Source organism: Cavia porcellus, unplaced genomic scaffold (genome assembly GCF_034190915.1).
Source record: "Cavia porcellus strain 051 isolate PalLab524CR breed Dunkin Hartley unplaced genomic scaffold, mCavPor4.1 scaffold_28, whole genome shotgun sequence".
Taxonomy (NCBI): Eukaryota; Metazoa; Chordata; class Mammalia; order Rodentia; family Caviidae; genus Cavia; species Cavia porcellus.
This window is the reverse complement of record NW_026947511.1, coordinates 28,756,872-28,775,403: the sequence shown is the minus strand read 5'-3', so window position 1 is coordinate 28,775,403 and position 18,532 is coordinate 28,756,872. Positions and strand designations below refer to the sequence as shown.

At 41.9% G+C, this 18,532-nt stretch overlaps 1 protein-coding gene across 1 annotated transcript in view; it reads right to left on the bottom strand.

Annotated features, from left to right (window-relative positions):
* Positions 1 to 1,558: 1,558 nt before the first annotated feature.
* Positions 1,559 to 18,532, bottom strand: part of Eif4ebp2 (eukaryotic translation initiation factor 4E binding protein 2) — a 31,810-nt gene continuing 14,836 nt past the window's right edge. Inside the window, exons 2-3 of the mRNA XM_023566701.2 lie at positions 9,008 to 9,193; positions 1,559 to 7,877 (exon numbers count right to left, since the gene is read on the bottom strand). Coding sequence (XP_023422469.2) covers positions 7,846 to 7,877; positions 9,008 to 9,193 — 218 coding nt within the window. The 3' untranslated portion in view covers positions 1,559 to 7,845. The remainder of the gene's footprint in view (positions 7,878 to 9,007; positions 9,194 to 18,532) is intronic.

Below are 18,532 nucleotides of genomic sequence, written 5' to 3'. Positions count from 1 at the left end.
GGCCTACCAGCCCCAGCCCAGGGCTGAGCTCTGATAATTTCTGAGTCCTAGGAACATCATCCTGAACAGCATCCACAGGTGTTTGCTCATCCAGCTTTGGATCAAGCTGCAGCCTTTAGAGCTAGACATTCAAATCCTTCCACCACCATGAAGTTCCTGGCAATAAAAACTGTTCTCTATGGCTGGGGCCAGCACAGTGAAAGGTCACCCTATTTGCAGCTGTGGCTTTTTGGAGTGTTTATAGTTAGCTGCCCTGCTGACTCAGAACAGAGCGACCCCACTAGCAGGAAGGCCTTGCCTCATGTCAAGCACAAGAGGCACAAAGCGGACAGCTCCATGTGTTGCTAACCCTCCTGAAAACTACTTGCCGTACCAGCAGCTGGACTGTACCAGCTGCTGCCCGGTATGTGTAGCAAAGTCCATCTACTCCATCCTAGCAAGCAGCTCCCTGTTCTGAGCAATGAGCTGGCTGGTTTTGCAAGTCGGCAGAAGTAACTGCCTCGGCATGGCCCCATCTGACCTTGTGGCTGGCACAGAAGTTATTTTAATTTGATTTCAGAGCAAAGAGCTACTGTTCCTAGAGCAGTCAAGTTAGAAGTTGAGTGGGAAAAATTGGTGGCATTACTGGGGAAGTGGGTGGGCCTGCTGGGAGTGGGGAAAGACATTGTAAGAAGCTGTGCTGGGCATTGGAGGCACATGACTTAATTCCAGTACTCTGGGAGGCTGAGGCAGGAGGATCACAAATCTGAACTTAACCTGAGCAATGAGACAGAGACAGAGACAAAGAGAAATCCCAGTGATCCTCAGTAAATAATCCATCGTTTATCTTCATCTTGAAGAGCCTCCATTTTTATCCCTCTTCCTAATTAGCTTTGGGACAGGGTACTGGATGTAGGAAAGGGCTTTCCAGGTAATTTTGGAGCCATCTCTCCTGAAACCCTTTGGTACTCCTAGTACTGCTTGGGTGCTGGCTGCAGCACCACTAGAAGCAGGGAGCAGGCTTCCCATGCCAGCAGGCAGGGCTTAAGTTCTCTGAACTTTTCCCATACAAGGCACTGAACAGTCCCTAAGTCTCATGACAGCTTATAAGTTATTAGCCCCAGCTTTGCTAAAACGGAGGCTCAGTGACCTAAGAATCCTATAGGAAACCAGCTCCTAAGTGACATGACTGGTGCTGACTCCAAAGCCAGGTCCGCACCTCTGCACTGTCCCGATGGGAGTACTTACATGCCAGTTCCTCTGAAGGCCTCTGTCCACACCCCAGAACAAGATCTCAGTACTAACGCCTCAAATGCTAGATTCATGACCAGAAATCTGACACCCACGAGGCACAGCCCAGTTTAAGATGACACAATAGGTGTCCAATAAGCCACCGGTCAGGTGGCCCCAAATGTGAAATGTGAAAGAGTTCATTTGGAACTTTAAATTAAAAAAATACCAGGCTTGCACTACATAGCGAGAGCTCCCTGCCTCCACTAACAAGCTGAGGCTGGGGGTGTGGCTTGAGAGTACGGATGCTGAGTTCTTTCCCAACACCACAAAACAGAAAGAGGCCAAGTTGATATTCAAATCTTTTATTAACTGTTAACAGCAACCATTGGTGAGAACTTAATTTTTTTCTAATTTCCAAATACCTGCTGGTTTGGAAAGACAATTAAAAAACAAAACTGGTCATGGGATCACACAAGACTGCATATGCCTTCCCCCACCCACTGGTGACAGAACACACGACGGGTTGAAGGGACAGCACATCAGGGAGATGAGGGCAAGCCCGCACAAAGTGCTGGCAGTCTCCACTTTCCCATTCGGCGTGGGAGTTGGTGGCACTAGACAGGGAGGGCTTTTTAATATAAAATGTTTTTAAAACGATGCTTAAAATGCACACATGGGTGTCCTTGAGCTCTTCAAGGCGCCTGTTTAAGGTGTGCCTGGGGGCTGAGGCCTTCTCCCCCAAGTGGACAGAGATGGGCTCATCTGCAGGTGACACAAAGGCACTGCTGAGGGACTTGTGACTCCGTGCAGGGAGGAGCAGGAGGCTCCCCACGGCCCCTCCCCTGCGTCCCAGTGACAGTGCCCCTTGGCCTGGGCTTGGGGTTTTGCTTTTTAAAGACTAAGATGGAGAGGAAAGAGGAACATTGTGACAAGAATGGATCTTCTGTGCTGGACACATGGAATTCTGTTTGAAGTATACGAGAAGTTTAGTTTTAACCACTGCCAAGGGCTCAACATGGCCAAGTGAGGACCAAGCACTGCATCGCCTCTCTGCCGGGTGGCAGAGTAAGCATTTAAATAAACCCTGGGAAGCATCTCTGCTCAGCACCCTTCCCACAGGCATCTCTGATATCCGGTACAGTCTAAGAGGGCTGCAGGCAGAGGTTAACAAGCAGACTCAAGACTTCAAAATCTAAGCTTTGCCAAAAAAATATCAGCTTCCAGGGCCATCTGGAAAACAGTCTAAATTCTGGAGGGGGGATAAGTATTGTGAACGGTTAATGGAAAAAATGAGCATCTATCAATCACTCTTTTGGTCTTCAGTTAGAAACTGCTGTGAACAAGCCTCAAGGAAACTGCACTGAAATGGTGAACAAGTCCTGGAATGGAAAGTGCGCTTGGAGTGTAAGCATTCTAAAGGCTGGTGACAGACCTGCAGCAGGATCTGATTTCGAGGTCTGGGGATACAGTTCAGCGGTACCGCGTCCGCTTAGCATACCTGAGGCCCTGGCTTTCATCCTAGGGCAAAAGAGCTGATTTCATCCTTTACCGAAAGGTAAGAAGTGATGATTCCCTTCTCAAAGTTCAGAAAGAGGATGCCTTCACAAAACTTTTACAACAAATAATACCCTCTCCCAGATGTTAAGGATGGGCAAGTGATTGGGCCTCGCATCTTAATAGCTACTCATGTGCATGTAGTCCAGAAAACATGCTGAGAAGAAACAGTTAAGAATCAGACAGACAGCAGGCTCTCCTCCCTCGAGGTGAATGTAAAGGGCTCAGGGACCTGGCTCCAAGCACCTGGTACCAGAGATGCAGAGGAGAGACTGCACCCCTGGGACACTGCTGCCAACATGGTGAGCCTTCCTTGTACCAGCTTCCTCCACTCAAAGCTGGCAGCCTGTACACTGGCTGTGATGTGAACTGGGCCTCGCTGCATTCTGATGGACATGTGGACTTCAATGTCTGAATTGGGAAGGCCAGGTCCAAGTGACTCAAAGGGCCAACAGCTCAAACAACAATAAAAACACCAACAATATAAAAGAGCACTGATTTTAACTCCATCTCAAGTCAAGAGGAAAACCAAAGTTCACTGGAAGGTACTTTAGAGATAGCACTCTACTTCCAGAAGGAGCACCTTCCCTTCTGACGGCTGCAGCAGGGGTGTTTTCATTCAAGTACATGCTACAGGCTACAGAGAAGAAAATGCTAGGAGGGGCAGATGATAAAATCAAACAAGAATTACCATCTTTCAGATACCCTAAAATTGCTCAAGATTGTGTAGGAATGAATGCCAGACACAGCAGGCATCCACTAAGAATGTGTTGAACTGAGAGGCAACCTAAGTTTCTCTTGGTTCTCTTTAAGAAAGCATTTCCACCAAGAAACCCAGGCCACAGCTGGGAGTAGTGGCACATGCCTATAATGCCTGTAACCCCAGCATTCAGGAGGCTGAAGCAGGATTGTTCAAGGTCGAGACCAGCCTGGGCTACAAAGTGAGCTCAAGGCCAGGCTGAACTGCATAGTGAAACCCTGTCTCAAAAAGACCAAAAAAAAAAAAAAACAACAGAAAAACAGTCAGGCAGAGTTGAACTGCAATCAGCAGGACACAACAGGCAATCAGCATGACAGACATTTACCATCAAGTGTTCCCGAGCTTATGGAGAAGCTGTTTCTTGGCAACTGACTGACCAAGTCCGTAAGATGGTGCAGCAGAGAGCACGGGTGACTCAGGTGGGGACCTGGTTTCCTGACACCAGCTATTTGAACTATTTGCTTTTTTTTTTTTTTTTTTCTTTTCTTCTGCAGCTCAATAACCTATTCCTACGTCTTCTTTGTTCCCCTTCAATTAAGACTGCTCTGGTGGCTCAACTGGAAGGCCCCAGTTCCCTTTCTCTGCCTATTTCTGGCCAAAGAAGAGTAACTGTAAATGAGTCTAGGAAAGACCCAGGTGCTACTTTGCAAACCCTTGACCTGCTCAGAGTCAGGTGGGTGGACAGCTACTACAGCTACTCTGGAACACTGGTTTCTTGTCTCTCTTGAGATTATCCGGCAGCTTTAAGGAAAGGGAGAAAGTTTGTCTCCTTACAGTTTGAGGATACACATCTTGGGCAATTGATTTTAATAGCAATTTATCTTTCAGTTTATCATTTAGTTGCATCTACCTTCCTTTTGACCAGTTTTCATCCTCTTTTGGGAGTGTGGTGGTTTTAAGGCACTGTGACTTTCTCCTTGTCTGCCTCCTTCTTGGGGGTCAGTCCCTCAGGAGAAAGCCAACTACCATGGTGAGGACACTCATGCGGCCAGAGGTGAGATCTACAGGGAAGAACCTGAGGCACCCTGCCAGTAGCCACGGAGGGAGTTTGGAAATAGATTCTCTAGCTCCAGATGACAACAGCCAGTGCCTTCATCTTGAAAATTCATGAAACCCCAGGCTAGAACCATCCTCCAAAGCTGCTCTCCATCTACCCTTCAGAAACTGCAAGATACTGTTTTTGCTATTTTAAGATACTAAATTTGGAGGTAATTTGTTACATAGCAATAGATAACTACTACAAATGGAAAATTCTCTGGCTTGGAAGCCCAACTCCTAAAAGGCAGCTTCTCTATTCCTGTGCTCTTACTGAGATACATATTTGAATAGAACATGAGAGACAAGGAACTCAATGAACGACACTGTAAAGAAGGCAGAGCTGGGGCTGGGGATTTAGCTCAGCGGCATAAGCACCTGCCTTGTAAGCAGGCGGTTGTGAGTTCGATCGCCGGTACCGATAAAAAGAAAAAAAGAAAAAAAAAGAAAAAAAAAAAAAAAGAAGGCAGAGCCATGACATCACACACCTACTGCGATCTGGAGGGAGGTAATTTCTCTTTAAGACTGATTATACACAGAAGTACAGAATATACTTGCTTCATGAAAACTTCATGATCACTAAGATTTTAAGAACTGTCTCACTCAGATGGTAACCTCAGACAGAGGGAGGTACTCCCACCCTAAGAAAAAGCCAGGATATGTTACTCACGCAGGGCTTCACCTGTGAGGTTCTCACTAAACACCCCAACATAAACCACCTACCAGAATCTGGCTTGCTCTGAAAACCATTCTATGAGGCATAACATAAAGGTGTCACCTGCTGCAAGCTTATCTCTGTGTTGTGCAATTATTTTTACAATGCTGATTTACTGAGGACAAGGTGGCCTCTAGGAAAGAACTGCACTAAGCAGTAAGAAAGTCATGGCAGAGTCTGGACAGAGTTTGGACAGCTCGTGCAATATGCAGTCAACACTCCCAAGAAATATTAGAAACACAGCCTGGGTCAGACATGGCAAGAGAGGGGGAAATGGTACCTTGCTGCTACTCCAACTCTACTCATTGTACGTCGCGAGGAAGCCACGTTTTTACAGACAGCAAGCAGCGAACACTGAGAAGAGTACTCTGCCGCTCACTGCCAGCCCGCCAGCTGCTAGCTGGGAGTCAGATTCCACAGGATGCCACTGCCAGCTTACAAAGAAAGAGAAACTTCACTCCCGAAGAACCAAACTCCAGATTACAAAGGTCTGAGCAAGCTTCTCAGGTAAATGACAGCACAACTTACATTTTTACAAGACTATGTAAAGCAAAATTTGAAGTTTAATTAACACAAGAACACATCAAAATATTTTGATTACTGATTGTGAGACTCAAAGCACCCCCAAAACATTGGAGATCCAGCTTATTCCTGAGACATCAACTATCACGAGGTTTTTCACTCTGAACTATTCACATTTTGTAGCAAAAGATAAAAAAGTTCTGCCAACATCTTCTCTTTCTAAAATGTCTTTGCAAATAGGTTCTTCTCATAATTCAAAAGAAAAACAGCTTTTGTTCTAATTTCTTAGCCACTGGGCCTATTACTCTCACCTTGGACTCTTAACAAGAATCCAATCAGAAATTTCCAGGACGCCAGTGACTGCTCTACTTGTCTTCCCCCGAGGGGACAGTGTCTGTCTTTCTACAGGGCCCTCTCCTGAGGTTACCATGCCGATCAGCAGTAGCAGGAGGGGTGGGCAGAAGGGCAAACGGAAGAGCGAAAAGGTAAGAATGAGGTTTTCCTGAACAACCCCAGCAAGGCAGAATGGTCCAGTTTTACAAACCACTCGGTACAAACTCCAAACACACACACACACATCCAAAACTCAAAGGGAAAGGAAAGAGCTCAGAAGGAAGCTGGAAGGGAAGGCACGGGAGCACAGAGGACAGTGACATCAAACAGTGGACTCGGCCATGGAAATCTCTTACCTTCCCAACACTGGAAGGTGTTTAGTTAAAAAGTTGCTGTTCAAAACTGTATTGAAAGCATATCTAAAAATAGGTCTGTAGTCATCTTAAAAATAAAATGTCACTGTTGAGATAAGTGACAGATATTATCAGATACCAACACTTGGGGTATCTTTGATGTAGATCTGAAAAATGGCCTGGCAGAGGATAGGGAGGGCGAGAGAAGGAAGGAGGGAAGAAAGGAAGGGGAGAATTCAGAGAACAGTGGGAATGACATGAAACCTGGGAGGAACACTTTTAAATCCATGCTTATCTATCCTGGTAGTCAAACAAAGCAGATTCAAATAGGTAAAAAATCTAGTGCTTTTCTAAGAACATTTCTAAAAGTCAACTTTAAATTCAAAATATAAGAAACTGCAAGCCACAACAACAAATAGCACAACGTTCAATGGATTTTTAAAACTGACTGTGACTGGTATTGTCTGGCAGAATTTGGAAGCAGACTTTACCTATCAAGTGGAAGGCAAAATGCCTGTTACATCCTATTGCCCTGCTCTGGGGGCAGACAAAATCACCTGGATAGCTCCTAGTATACAAGAGGACTCTGCAGCAACAAGATGCAAGCAGAGAAGGTAGAAGAACAAAGATCAGCCACTTACTGAGGGCGGAGTTTAGAAATATCTGTACAAATGTGCCGAGTAAAGGAATGGGAAGAGAAACTACAATACCAAAGACAGAAGACATTCCTCCCAGGAGAAAGAGGGGATGCAGACTTCCAAACGGTGCCACAAAGCAATGCTACCAGAGTTGCGTAAATTGTGCTGCTCTGTCCCTAAGCACAAATACCTCAAGGTAAAAAGGAAAGCAGCTTTCTTTTTATTTACCATTTCCACCTGCTGGTTTTCAAAGACCCTGAACCCAGCACTGAACAAGGGGTGGAATACAAGGAAGAGAGACAGTATAAAGAACATGAATGGTGAGCCTGCCAAACTTCTGTACCCCTTCCCCAGACATTCCAGGCAGGTAGTTGCTGGTAGACTGATACTGGATTTGAGATAAACTTGAGGAAGGGAGATTCTCAGTTGAGATGAGACGGGGAAGGCAGTTTAACTGTTTTCCTCAATGGACAGCTTAGCTCTACAGAAGTGCCTCTACAGCCTTCAAACTAATCTGTCTTGCTGGGCAGGGCACAGGAAACATGAGAAGAAACAGCCAGATGCAGCTCATCGTCTTAGCATTTGGCACCCGCGGAAGAAGGGAGGTGGGGATGGCAATGGGGCTGCTGGGTCTGCCTCTGTCTTTCCACTGTTGGTCCTGTTGGCTTCATCAGGTCCACACAAGTATCTGGGTTGCTGCTTTCCTGCCACTCTTGCAGAAGGTCAGATGTCCATCTCAAACTGAGAATCATCTCCTGTTTAGGAAAAAGAAAATGAGGGTTAACACAAAAAGGAAAAGTAAAACATTTAAAGTATCATTCCATATACAGAATGGTAAAAAAAAAAAAAAAAAAAATCATCTCTCTCATTCTCTGCTGCCTTAGAACAGTTTTTGTTTTTTTGCTGATCTTTTTAATCTGAAAAATAATGTCACTCACATCACCTGCAGAGAACAGCACTTGGGAAAGGACACACGTCACCTCCCCAGAGCCCCAGGGTCCCTGTTCCCAGGCTGACCAAAGCTCTGCAGGCTTGGACTCAGGCCCTCCTCTGAACCCACACTTCACACACTGGACTGGTCCCAGATTCATGGGAGGCCAAGGCAGGAGGACAGCAAGTTCAAGGCCAGCCTGAGCATGTTAGCAAGGTCCTATTTAAAAAAAAAAACTGTTTCAAAAAGGTTTGGGGATGTAGTTCATTGGTAGAGTATGTGCCTAGGATTTGTTAAGGCCTTGGGTTCAAGCTTCAGTAGGCAAACAAAACAAAGCAAAACAACCAAAACTCAACTGGAACGGAAGAAAATAGAATGCTGGTTAATGCCTAGGGATCACCAAGAGCAATCCCTGAGATATATTCAAGAGCAGGCATTTCCACACCAGCATTCTGCTTCCACAGAGATCAAGAAGCCTCACTAGTAGAGAAATGTCTATGTAAATATTATAGGTACTTCTGGAAAAGAGGGGAAACAAACTATACTGTGATCTTCACACACAAGAACACTTTGCAAGGAAACAGACCCATTTTCTGAGGGTGGTGGAAATGTGAGCTGTGAGATTCACTTTGTTTTCTATGGGGGATGTGCGTGGTTATCCCTAGCCCAGTAAAGGCCAGGCAGTCCTCAAGGTATAGTTCTGAGGGTCCCCACTGGGACTTATCATTCCCTGAATTTGGACTGTTTTCCCCTACCAACCAGATTTAATTATATTTTAGGACTCAAGACTCCTAAAGTATTTCAGTAAACCTCTGAGGAAGAAAGGAAAAACTTTAGAAACATAAACCTAGACATCAGTTATATGCAATGTATCAGTAATCTTTCCATATACAGCAAAATGAGTTTCGAATGCCCAGAGCCACCTCTTTGTTCCCAAGACCAGCATCCCCTTACCAACTGCATGCTTCCTGTCATGATTGTTCAAGTTGTTCAAATTGTTTACTTCTACTTTGGAGTCTTCGATTAAGGTGCCAGGGCTAGTAACTCCCGGGATATTGGGCAGATGGCAGGGCGGGGTTTGAGCCATGGGAGAATTGCGACGATCCAACAGAAACTTTCGATCATAAATGATTCGGGTTCCTGGAAGAGTGAAGAAGAGCTTAAAGTAAAGGCCTACAAACACATAATATTACTCAAAAATTTAGTTTAAATTCCATCTAACCCTAACCCTTAAGGTTTTTACAATTTGTGTCAATCAGGTAAACTCTAACCTCTCTTTTTTCCTCTTCTGGTGGGAAACTCTGGCTCTGCTTTCAACACTCAGCTCCAACATTTCCTCTCGGAAGCCACTTTCCCTCCCCTTCTAACCACTCCTCCCCACCTCAATCGGTATGTTTCACCTAGTATCCTGTTTATCAGACTTTCTGCAGACTTACGGTTCATTATACCAGAGTCCTACCTGTGTCTTCACATTAAAATCTTCAAAAACAGTTTTTTGCTTGCATGTTTGTTATTTGAGACAAGGTTTCACTATGTAGATCAGGCTGGCCTTGAACTTACTACATAGGCCCTCTGTCCCCACACTCAAAACAATCCTCCTGCCTTAACCTCCTTAACCTCCCACATGCTGGGATTACAAGTGTGTGTCACCGTGCTTAGCCAAAAAAATTTTCTAAATGAGTGTATGAAAAAACAGCTATCTTTACGTTAAAGGATTTTTTCCACAGAAGCAATGAGACTGACATCCTCCCCAGACAGGGTTATAGTAGAATTCTCTATTCTACCAAACAATCTGCTTTTCAATAAGAGCTACTAGTATGTTTTACAAACGATAGCCTGATAGTTATAAAACCTGCTGTGGAAAAATAGCTAATAGGTACATGAAAGTACTCAACACCCCTCATCATCAGGGAAATGGAAGTCAAAACCACAGTGCGCTACTGCCACACACCTGGTAGGACAGCTTCATCAAAAGTGGCCCACACCTCTAACCCCAGCACTCGGGAATAGAGTCTGGAAGATCACTGCAAGCTTAAGACTAGCCTGAATTACACAGAGATTTGAAGGCTAGCCTGCACATAGTAGGACCCTGTCTCAAAAAATAAAAACAAAAGACAAAGTTTTACTGTGTAGTTCAGCCACCATCAAAAAAAAAAAAAAAGTATGCAAAAAAATTTCTCAAAAATTAATAGCAAGGCCCTAAATCAAATTGTATTACATCAAATCACAACTTCCACAGGATCCATCAATTCTTTTTCTGGGTATATATCCAAAGGAAATGAAAGCATTATCTCACAGCAGAGCCGAAACAAGGAAACAACTTAACTGCTTTATCTGTCAGTTGATCAGCAGATAAAGAAAATATGATGGGGATACACCTGGACATGGACGCAGAGATGGAGAAGAGTAGGACACACATATATACAAGAATATTATTCAGGGCTGGGGATTTAGCTCAGTGGCTTAAGCACTTGCCTGGTAAGTGCCAGGTTGTGAATTCAATCCCTGGTTCCCCCCACCAAAAAAAAGGGGGGGGAATATTATTTAGTCATAAAGAGAGAAATCCTGCCATTTGTGAAAGTATGTATTAACCTTTGCTAAGTGAAATTAGCCAAATAGATAAATATTCCAAGATGTCACTTGAATGTGGAATCCAAAAAAGTAAAAATCATAGACAGTAGAATGGTAGATGTCAGGAATGGGGGAAGTGATGAAGAGACTGACCAAAAGAGCTTTGAGTTATACTATTCACAATAAATTAAATACTTAGGAATAAACTAAGGAAGTAAAAGACTTCTACAATGAAAACTGCATCAGACTGAAAAAGGAAATTGAAGAAGACATCAGAAAGTGAAAACATAATACCTGTTCCTGGTGGGAATCAACAATAAAAAGGCTATACTTCAAAACTCACATGGATCTAATGCAATACCAACATCACTTCTCAGAGTTAGAGAAAACAATCCTAAAATTTATATGGAATCAGAAGAAACCTAGAATAGTAAAAGCAGTCCTGGGTAACAAAAGCAAAAAAGGTAGCATCACAATCACAGACTTGAAGTTATCCTACTAAGCTACAGAGATTTTGTGCCTGGTACTGGCACAAAAGCAGACATGTGAGTAAGTAGAGCACAACACAAGCAGAAACAGTTCCAGATACACACAGCTATTGGATTTTTGACAAAGGAGCCAAAAATGTTCACAGGAGGAACGAGAGACTAATAAATGGTGTTAGAAAAATTGGATATTCACATGCAGAAGACTGGGTCTATTTTACCATATACTAAACTAAAACCAAAATGGATTGAAGACCTAAATATTAAAACAGAAGCATTTAATCTGCTGGAAGATAAAACAGGGACAACTCTTGAAGACACAGATGTAGGGAAAGAGTTTCTGAACAGAACTCCAATGGCACAAAAAATAATACTGAGAATCAATAAATGGGATCATATCAAATTAAAATACTTCTTTGGGCTAGGGAATTAGCTCAGTGGCTTAAATGCCTGGCTGGCAAACATGAGGTCATGAGTTTGATCCCTAGAACCAATAAATAAATAAATAAAATAAGTAAATAAATGAAATGCTTCTGCACAGCAAAGAAAATAGCCAACAAAGTAAACAGACAATCTACAGAATGGGGGAAAAAAAGTGGTAGCTATTCCATAGAAAGAGGACTAATATCAAGAATACATAAAGAACTCAAAAAATTTAGATGTCTCCTAAAATAATAAAAGAATCAAAGCAAGAGTAATCAAAATGAACTGAACCTTCTCAGACATGGCCAATAACTACATTTTTAAAAAGTTAATCGTCACTAGCCTCAGAGAAATGAAAATTAAGACTACAGTGAGGTATCATCTTACCCAAAAAAGAATGCCTACCATCAAAAAAATCTAGTAACAAATGTTGGTGAGAATATGTGGAAAAGGGAACCTTATTACACTGCGGGTAGGGATGTAAACTAGCACAACCACTATGGAAATCTGGGGGACTTCTCAAAAAACTAAAGTAGAAATTCCACATGACCCAGAAACTTCCTTCCTAGCTATCTTGCCTAAAGAGTTAAAATCATATTATAGGGACACAGGCACAACTGTGTTTACAACAGCACAATTTAGAATTGGCAGTACTGGGACCGGGCGTGGCAGCACATGCCTGTAATCTCAGCACTTGGAGGCTGAGGCAGGAGGATTGCTGCAAGTTGGAGGCCAGTGTCAGTTACAAAGTTAGTCAAGGCCAGTCTGAACTACATAGTGAAACTGTGTCTCAAAAAGACAAAAAGAATTGTGGAGTATTGGAAACAGCACACAAAGCCTTCTCAGCCTTTCTAGTGGTATGTCCATGTTCCTTCCAGGAAAATGTGATGTTTATATACAATGCAGCCTTACACTGCCATTAAAAAAAAAGGCAAAGCTGAGGTACTCATAGGTGAATGGCCGCAACTTGAGAACATAAGGTTAAGTGAAATAAATCAGACATAAGCTCAAATACTCCCTGGTTTCTCTTCTATGAAACACACAGACATACACATAAGCAGAACGCAAACTGGAAGATATAAATAGGAAGTAGGAAAAGTTCAAATACTTCCCCAAATTATATATTCCATTGTTTGTTTGGGGTTTTTTTTTTTGTTTGTTTGTTTTTTTTCCTTTTTATCGGTACCAGGGATCGAACTCGCAACTGCCTGCTTGCAAGGCAGGCGCTTATGCCACTGAGCTAAATCCCCAGCCCCTATTCCATTGTTTTAGAAATATTTCAATACATATACTAATTTGTGTAATTTACACTAATAGTTTAGCTTAATTCATTGAAAAGAAAGTTTGTTTTTTCATAAAATAAAAGTTTTCAGTTATCAGATGATTAAATTCTCGTGATTCAATGTACAGCATGGAACTATAATTATCAATACTGTATTACATACTTGAAGTTTACTGAATAGCTCTTAAGTGCTCCCACCATACACACAAAAGATAACTACGAGAGCCAGGCATGGTAGCGCATGCCTGTAATCCCAGCACTCAGGAGGCTGAGGCAGGAGTACTGCTGCAAGTTCAGGCCAGCCTGAACCATGCCTCAAAAAAAGGTAACTAAGAGATGACAGGGGTTAGCAAACTTGACTGTGGTAACTGTTTCAGCATACATACATCCACTGTACACCTTAAATTCATACAATATTTTTTTTGCTAATCATACCTCAATAAAATGGGGAGGGGAAAGGACACTCACTACCAATTCCTGTTGTACCTGGTCAAGTTACTGGTGGCTATAAATAAGACACAAAACTATGCAACGATTAGTGATGTTTGATGTGGGAAAACGAAGCAGATGGCTAGAGCCCTACTCCTGTTCAAAGACCTGGGTCACTAAGAAAGAGACGGCTTAGTGATGTCTGCTAAAGTGGATAACAGTGGAAAGGAGTATAAGTAGCCCTTGTCAGGGATTTAGCTCAGTGGAATAAGCACCTGCCTGGCAAGCATGAGGTTGTGAGTTTGATCCCTGGTACCAAAAAAAAAAAAAAAAAAAAAGAAAGAAAAAGAAAAGTAGCCCAGCATATCTGCCAACCGTACCTAAATAACAAGGAAATTGTTGGAGCTTTCTGCTCACAATGGGGTTAACTCAGGAAAAACCTGTCAAAGTAAAATTATGTACAAAGCTACTAGTTTAAAGAAAGGGATGGAGATACATAGCCCAGTAGCATGGCACCTGCCTGGCAAGCACAGGGTCCTGAGTTTGATTCCTGGTTCCAAAAAAAAAAAAAGAAGCAGAATCCACATACTGCTTACAGCTAGTGATTTTAGAATCTCTAACTGGGGTGTACTAAAATAAGGAGAGTCTGATTCAGGCTTACTTCCTTGAACAACGTGGCAATGGCTACACCCCAGGAAATGGAGGAACAAACGATCTAAAATGCAAGGAAGCAAGTAGAAAAAAACCATAGCATTTACTGCAAGGAGGAAATGTCAGTCTTCCCAAAAATAAGTATCAGTATTAAACTACCCCACTGCGAAGAGTTTACAAACTCAGTGGTTTTCTTGGGGCTAATGTCTGCAGCAGTATCTGAGGCTTTTTGCCAGTATGTCACTTCCTTCTTATGGAATGGAAATAGTCAAGCCTTCTTAAGTGACACAAGGACGATAAAAAGGCTCCCCCCACTTTAACAATCAGAATTAAATACTATACGAATTTCCTAGACATGAGAAAGGACTATAGTCCTAGAATACAAATAAACCACAAGAATGTCCTCAGGTGGGCATCTATTAGCACATGAGGGTTTCCAAAAGAAAGTATCTTTAGGGCTTTCAAACCAAAGGGTAGCACCTTTCTGTTTACTATTTCCACACTAGTCTACAGTCATATTTTCAGTTTATAAGGAATGCAAATAAAATGTGTGGCTTTCAGCCTCTCCACATTAAACCAGTAACAAATACTGTTATATACATATACATATATATATTTTTTTTAATTTAAAGAAAGACAAAACAGTAAACAGGTAGATATAATACATACTTTCTAAGAAAAAAAATAGTAATAAATCACTAGTTGATGTTTACACGTTGTCCTCTTACAAATAATTGTTCAAGATACAAAAGTGGAACATATAAGTGGGAATTCAAACAGCGAGACTGCAAATAATTCTATTCAACTAGTAATGTGGTTATCTATCCTGTACACTTAAACATATATGCAGTTATCCATATCTTCATTTATATTGAGATTAAACAAACCAAAGCAGACTAAAATCACTCTGGACAAGAAAAATAGTACTGCTGGGTTTCACATCATGATACTCTGGGATCAGCACTGGGTATTGTAGTGTCTTTCTTCCTTCAAAGTAATTGTTTATTTCATCATGTCATAAGATCAGTTCTCATAAACTGTTCATAGGTTCTACGCATGCACGAATCTTAACATAAAATACTGCTATATTTAGAAACTACTAGAACAATATTTGGAGGACTGTGATCTTCAGATCTCGGCATCAGAATCATTTGGGGTGCTTATTTAAAAAAATAAAAGGTTGTAACTGAATCAGAATTCCTACAAGAATCCAGAAATCTGTATTTTTTTTTTTTGGTCTTTTTTCATTTTTATCAGTACCAGGGATCGAACTCAGGACTGCCTGCTTGCAAGGCAGGTATATGCCGCTGAGCTAAATCCCCAGCCCCTTAGAAATCTGTATTTTTTAAATTCCTCAAGTCATTTAATAGTTGTTTTCCTCATCCAGCCCTCTTTTCACACTACCATAATCTTATCTTCAAAGAGTGGGGAGTCAGCTGCGGAAGCAAAAGACTGTAAAGGCCACTGCCATTTATCTATTATAAAGCAATAAGGTAAGAGGCAGGTGGTATGGCAAGCAGTTTACTCAACAGGGCAGGGGCGTCAACATTTCCCCCAAGCACTGTTTCCACAGGGGGCTCAGGAGGCCAAGGGCGATGGAGGTAGTATCACTGCTCCCTAGTAACGGTTACACAAATGGCTGTGTGGACAGTATTTTTTGAGTAGTTTCAGTCCAGCAAGGCCTGAGCACCTGTACATTTTATTATCTAAACCACATATTCACCTAACAGGGAAATAGTTTTAGAAATTATGTGAAAAAGTAGGTTACCTAATATTTTATGAAACGCTTCCTGTTCTTACTGCTACGAAGAATCAGGTGCAAAGGCCCATGACTACTATGTTTGTTTTTTGAGACAGGGTCTCTCTGAGCAGCCCAGGGTAGCCTTGAACTCCCACAGCCCATTCGTAACTGCACTGTACATCAGGATCTAAGCAGAAAAGCTTTGCAGATTTAAGAACACTTTGAAAAGCTGGAAATCATTTGTTCCTGGTTTAAAGATGACACAAATCCTATAAACTATTTCAGGCAAAATTTTAGGATAAAATGAAAACAGAATTCTACCTGGTATTACCCTTTTTTATTTTGAAAAATAAAATACAGCAACAACTCAAAAAGGCTTCTGTAAATTATGAAGCATCTGGACAGCAGAAAACTTAGTTTGATTTTCAGATGAACAGTTCAATTATTTTAGATGGAAGTGTTTTTAATATGCATTTAAAATTTTTACCAATCATTTTTTTTAACCTTTAAAAAAAAACAGCTTTACTAAAGTATAATCAAGATAAAAAATTACACATACTTATTTTGTGTTTGTTTTGTTTTCTTTTTTTGAGATAGGCTCTTGGTATGTAGCCTGGCCTGGCTTACAGTTGATGGTGATCCTCCTGCCTCAGTCTCTTTTAAGTGCTGGGATTACAAGCATGTGCCAATATATCCAGCTTTAAAACTACAAATTTTTAATGTATACATTTTGTTTTCAGAAACAAATACAGCAGGTTGTGAAAAATGCAGCCTGTTGAGGTATCAGAACTATTTGCACAAAAATCATTTATTACACTATGCAGTGACCTAAGAAGTCTTAGGTCCTAGTCAACTAATGTTCCGTATAGGTGACCATCACTACAGAATTCCTATGGGGAAGCTCTTCCAAGTCAGTTTCCTCATCTCTCCTTATTATTAGGTTAAGAGTTGCCTTTTCTCCCTGCTCAGTCTGCTGTAACACAATACTCGACTGCAGTGATAGAAGCTGTCACTCACAGTTCTGGAGGTGAGAAGTCCAAGATTAAGGTAACAACAGGGACGGTTCCATGGTTCCTGGTGAGGGATGTCTTCACGTGTGTGTGTGTGTGGGGTGTTTTCCAGGGTCTGTACTTATAAGAGCACTAATCCCAATATGAGGGTCCCACCCTCATCCAAACCTAATTACAGGGCCAGGGATATAGCTCAGCAGTACAAGGCCCTGACTGGCAAGCACAAGTTCCTGAGTTCAATTCTCAGCACCAAAATAAATAAATAAATAAAATAAACCTAATTACCTTTCAAAGGTCTTATTTCTTAATACTATCAGTTGTGAGTTAGAGCTTCAACAGGCACATTTTGGGAGGATATGATTCCATACATGGTGATATTTCTCATTTTTTAGGTTTGGAAATCTGCATTCTGCTTAGTAGACATATATAAAATAGTGGCAAAAATGCTGGAAGGGGGCCTGACAGTTTTCAAGAATAAAGAGGATAAAAAAAAAAAAGAATAAAGAGGAATTTTAGCAGCTGGACTCTGCACGTGTGTGTCACCTCTACTTTTGTTATGGCTGGATTTTTGAAGAGTAAAGCTTCACTGTGAGATGGTCTAACCAATATTCACCTGTAAGTGAAGCAAGCTTATTCTCATTTCTGCAGGACATCAGGTTTGGATGCAGTGAAGAAGCCCAAGACAGAAGCAAGCTTTGAAAGTTAGATGAATTAAAGAACTGAATTACTGGGGCTGGGGATTTAGCTTAGCAGCATAAGCGCCTGTCTTGCAAGCAGGCAGTCGTGAGTTCGATCCCTGGTACCGATAAAATGGAACAAAACCAAAAAAAAAAAAAAAAAAAAGAACTGACTTACTGCAGATAGCAACGTATCGTTTTTTTGATACTGGGGATTGAACTCATGATCTGGTGCTTGCCAGGCAGGTACTTATGCCACTGAGCTAAATCCCGGGCCCTGCAAAGTACCTTTGTAATGGCCCCAGTCTCTACCTGAATTTAGCTATCAGCAAAACAGAAGACAGATGAAACAAACCAGCCTGTGGTGGAGGGCCAAGTACACAGAAACTTAGTTCTAAGAAGAGGACAGGATGCCAGGCCTTCCAGCCTCCCCAGAGATAAACCACTGCTCAAGAACTCTTTGGTCCAATAAGCCTGAACAACATAACAAAGATGCAGAAACAATGTAACAAACACACATCTGATGACCAGAACACTCTGACCCTCACTCCTACTCCTTCCAGAAATGCTTTTGTGCTTCTTCATACTCTTGCCAGGTACTGTGTTCTGCTGTATGAAAACCTCCTAGACAAAAAAGCACAGCAGTGTCCCACTTTTAGTAAGACCCCTGCTGCCTCTCAGGAGCATTCTCTCGTAAATAACCTTTCCTAGCCTTCTTGGTCCTTGAATTTGTTCTTTGACATCAGGACACAAGAACATGCCACATCTGACATCTAACAGGTTGGGAGCTACTTTCCTGTACAAAATCAACAAGGAAATGGGCAGTACAGATTCTGTCCAGACATGGGAGACACAAAGGAACTCTGAAGAAGCTATCTCTGTGGGCTTGACCTTTAAAAAATAGCTTACCTGAGGTAGAAGTAACATATAGTTTATCTACTTAAAGTATATAAAGCAATAGTTTTAAAAGTATGCTTACAAGAACTGTACAACTGTTACCATAATTTTAGATCATCTTCATTATCCTCACAAAATTTCCCTTCCTCCTGCCCTAGAAAGCCACTAATCTACTTTTCCTTTCTATACCTTGACTATTCTGGACATAACACACAAAGAGAACTGTATTTTGTGACTGTTTCACTTACATGTTTTTGAGGTTCATTTTTATGGTAGCATGTATCAGTACAAGCGGTCTCTGCTGTGTGATGGC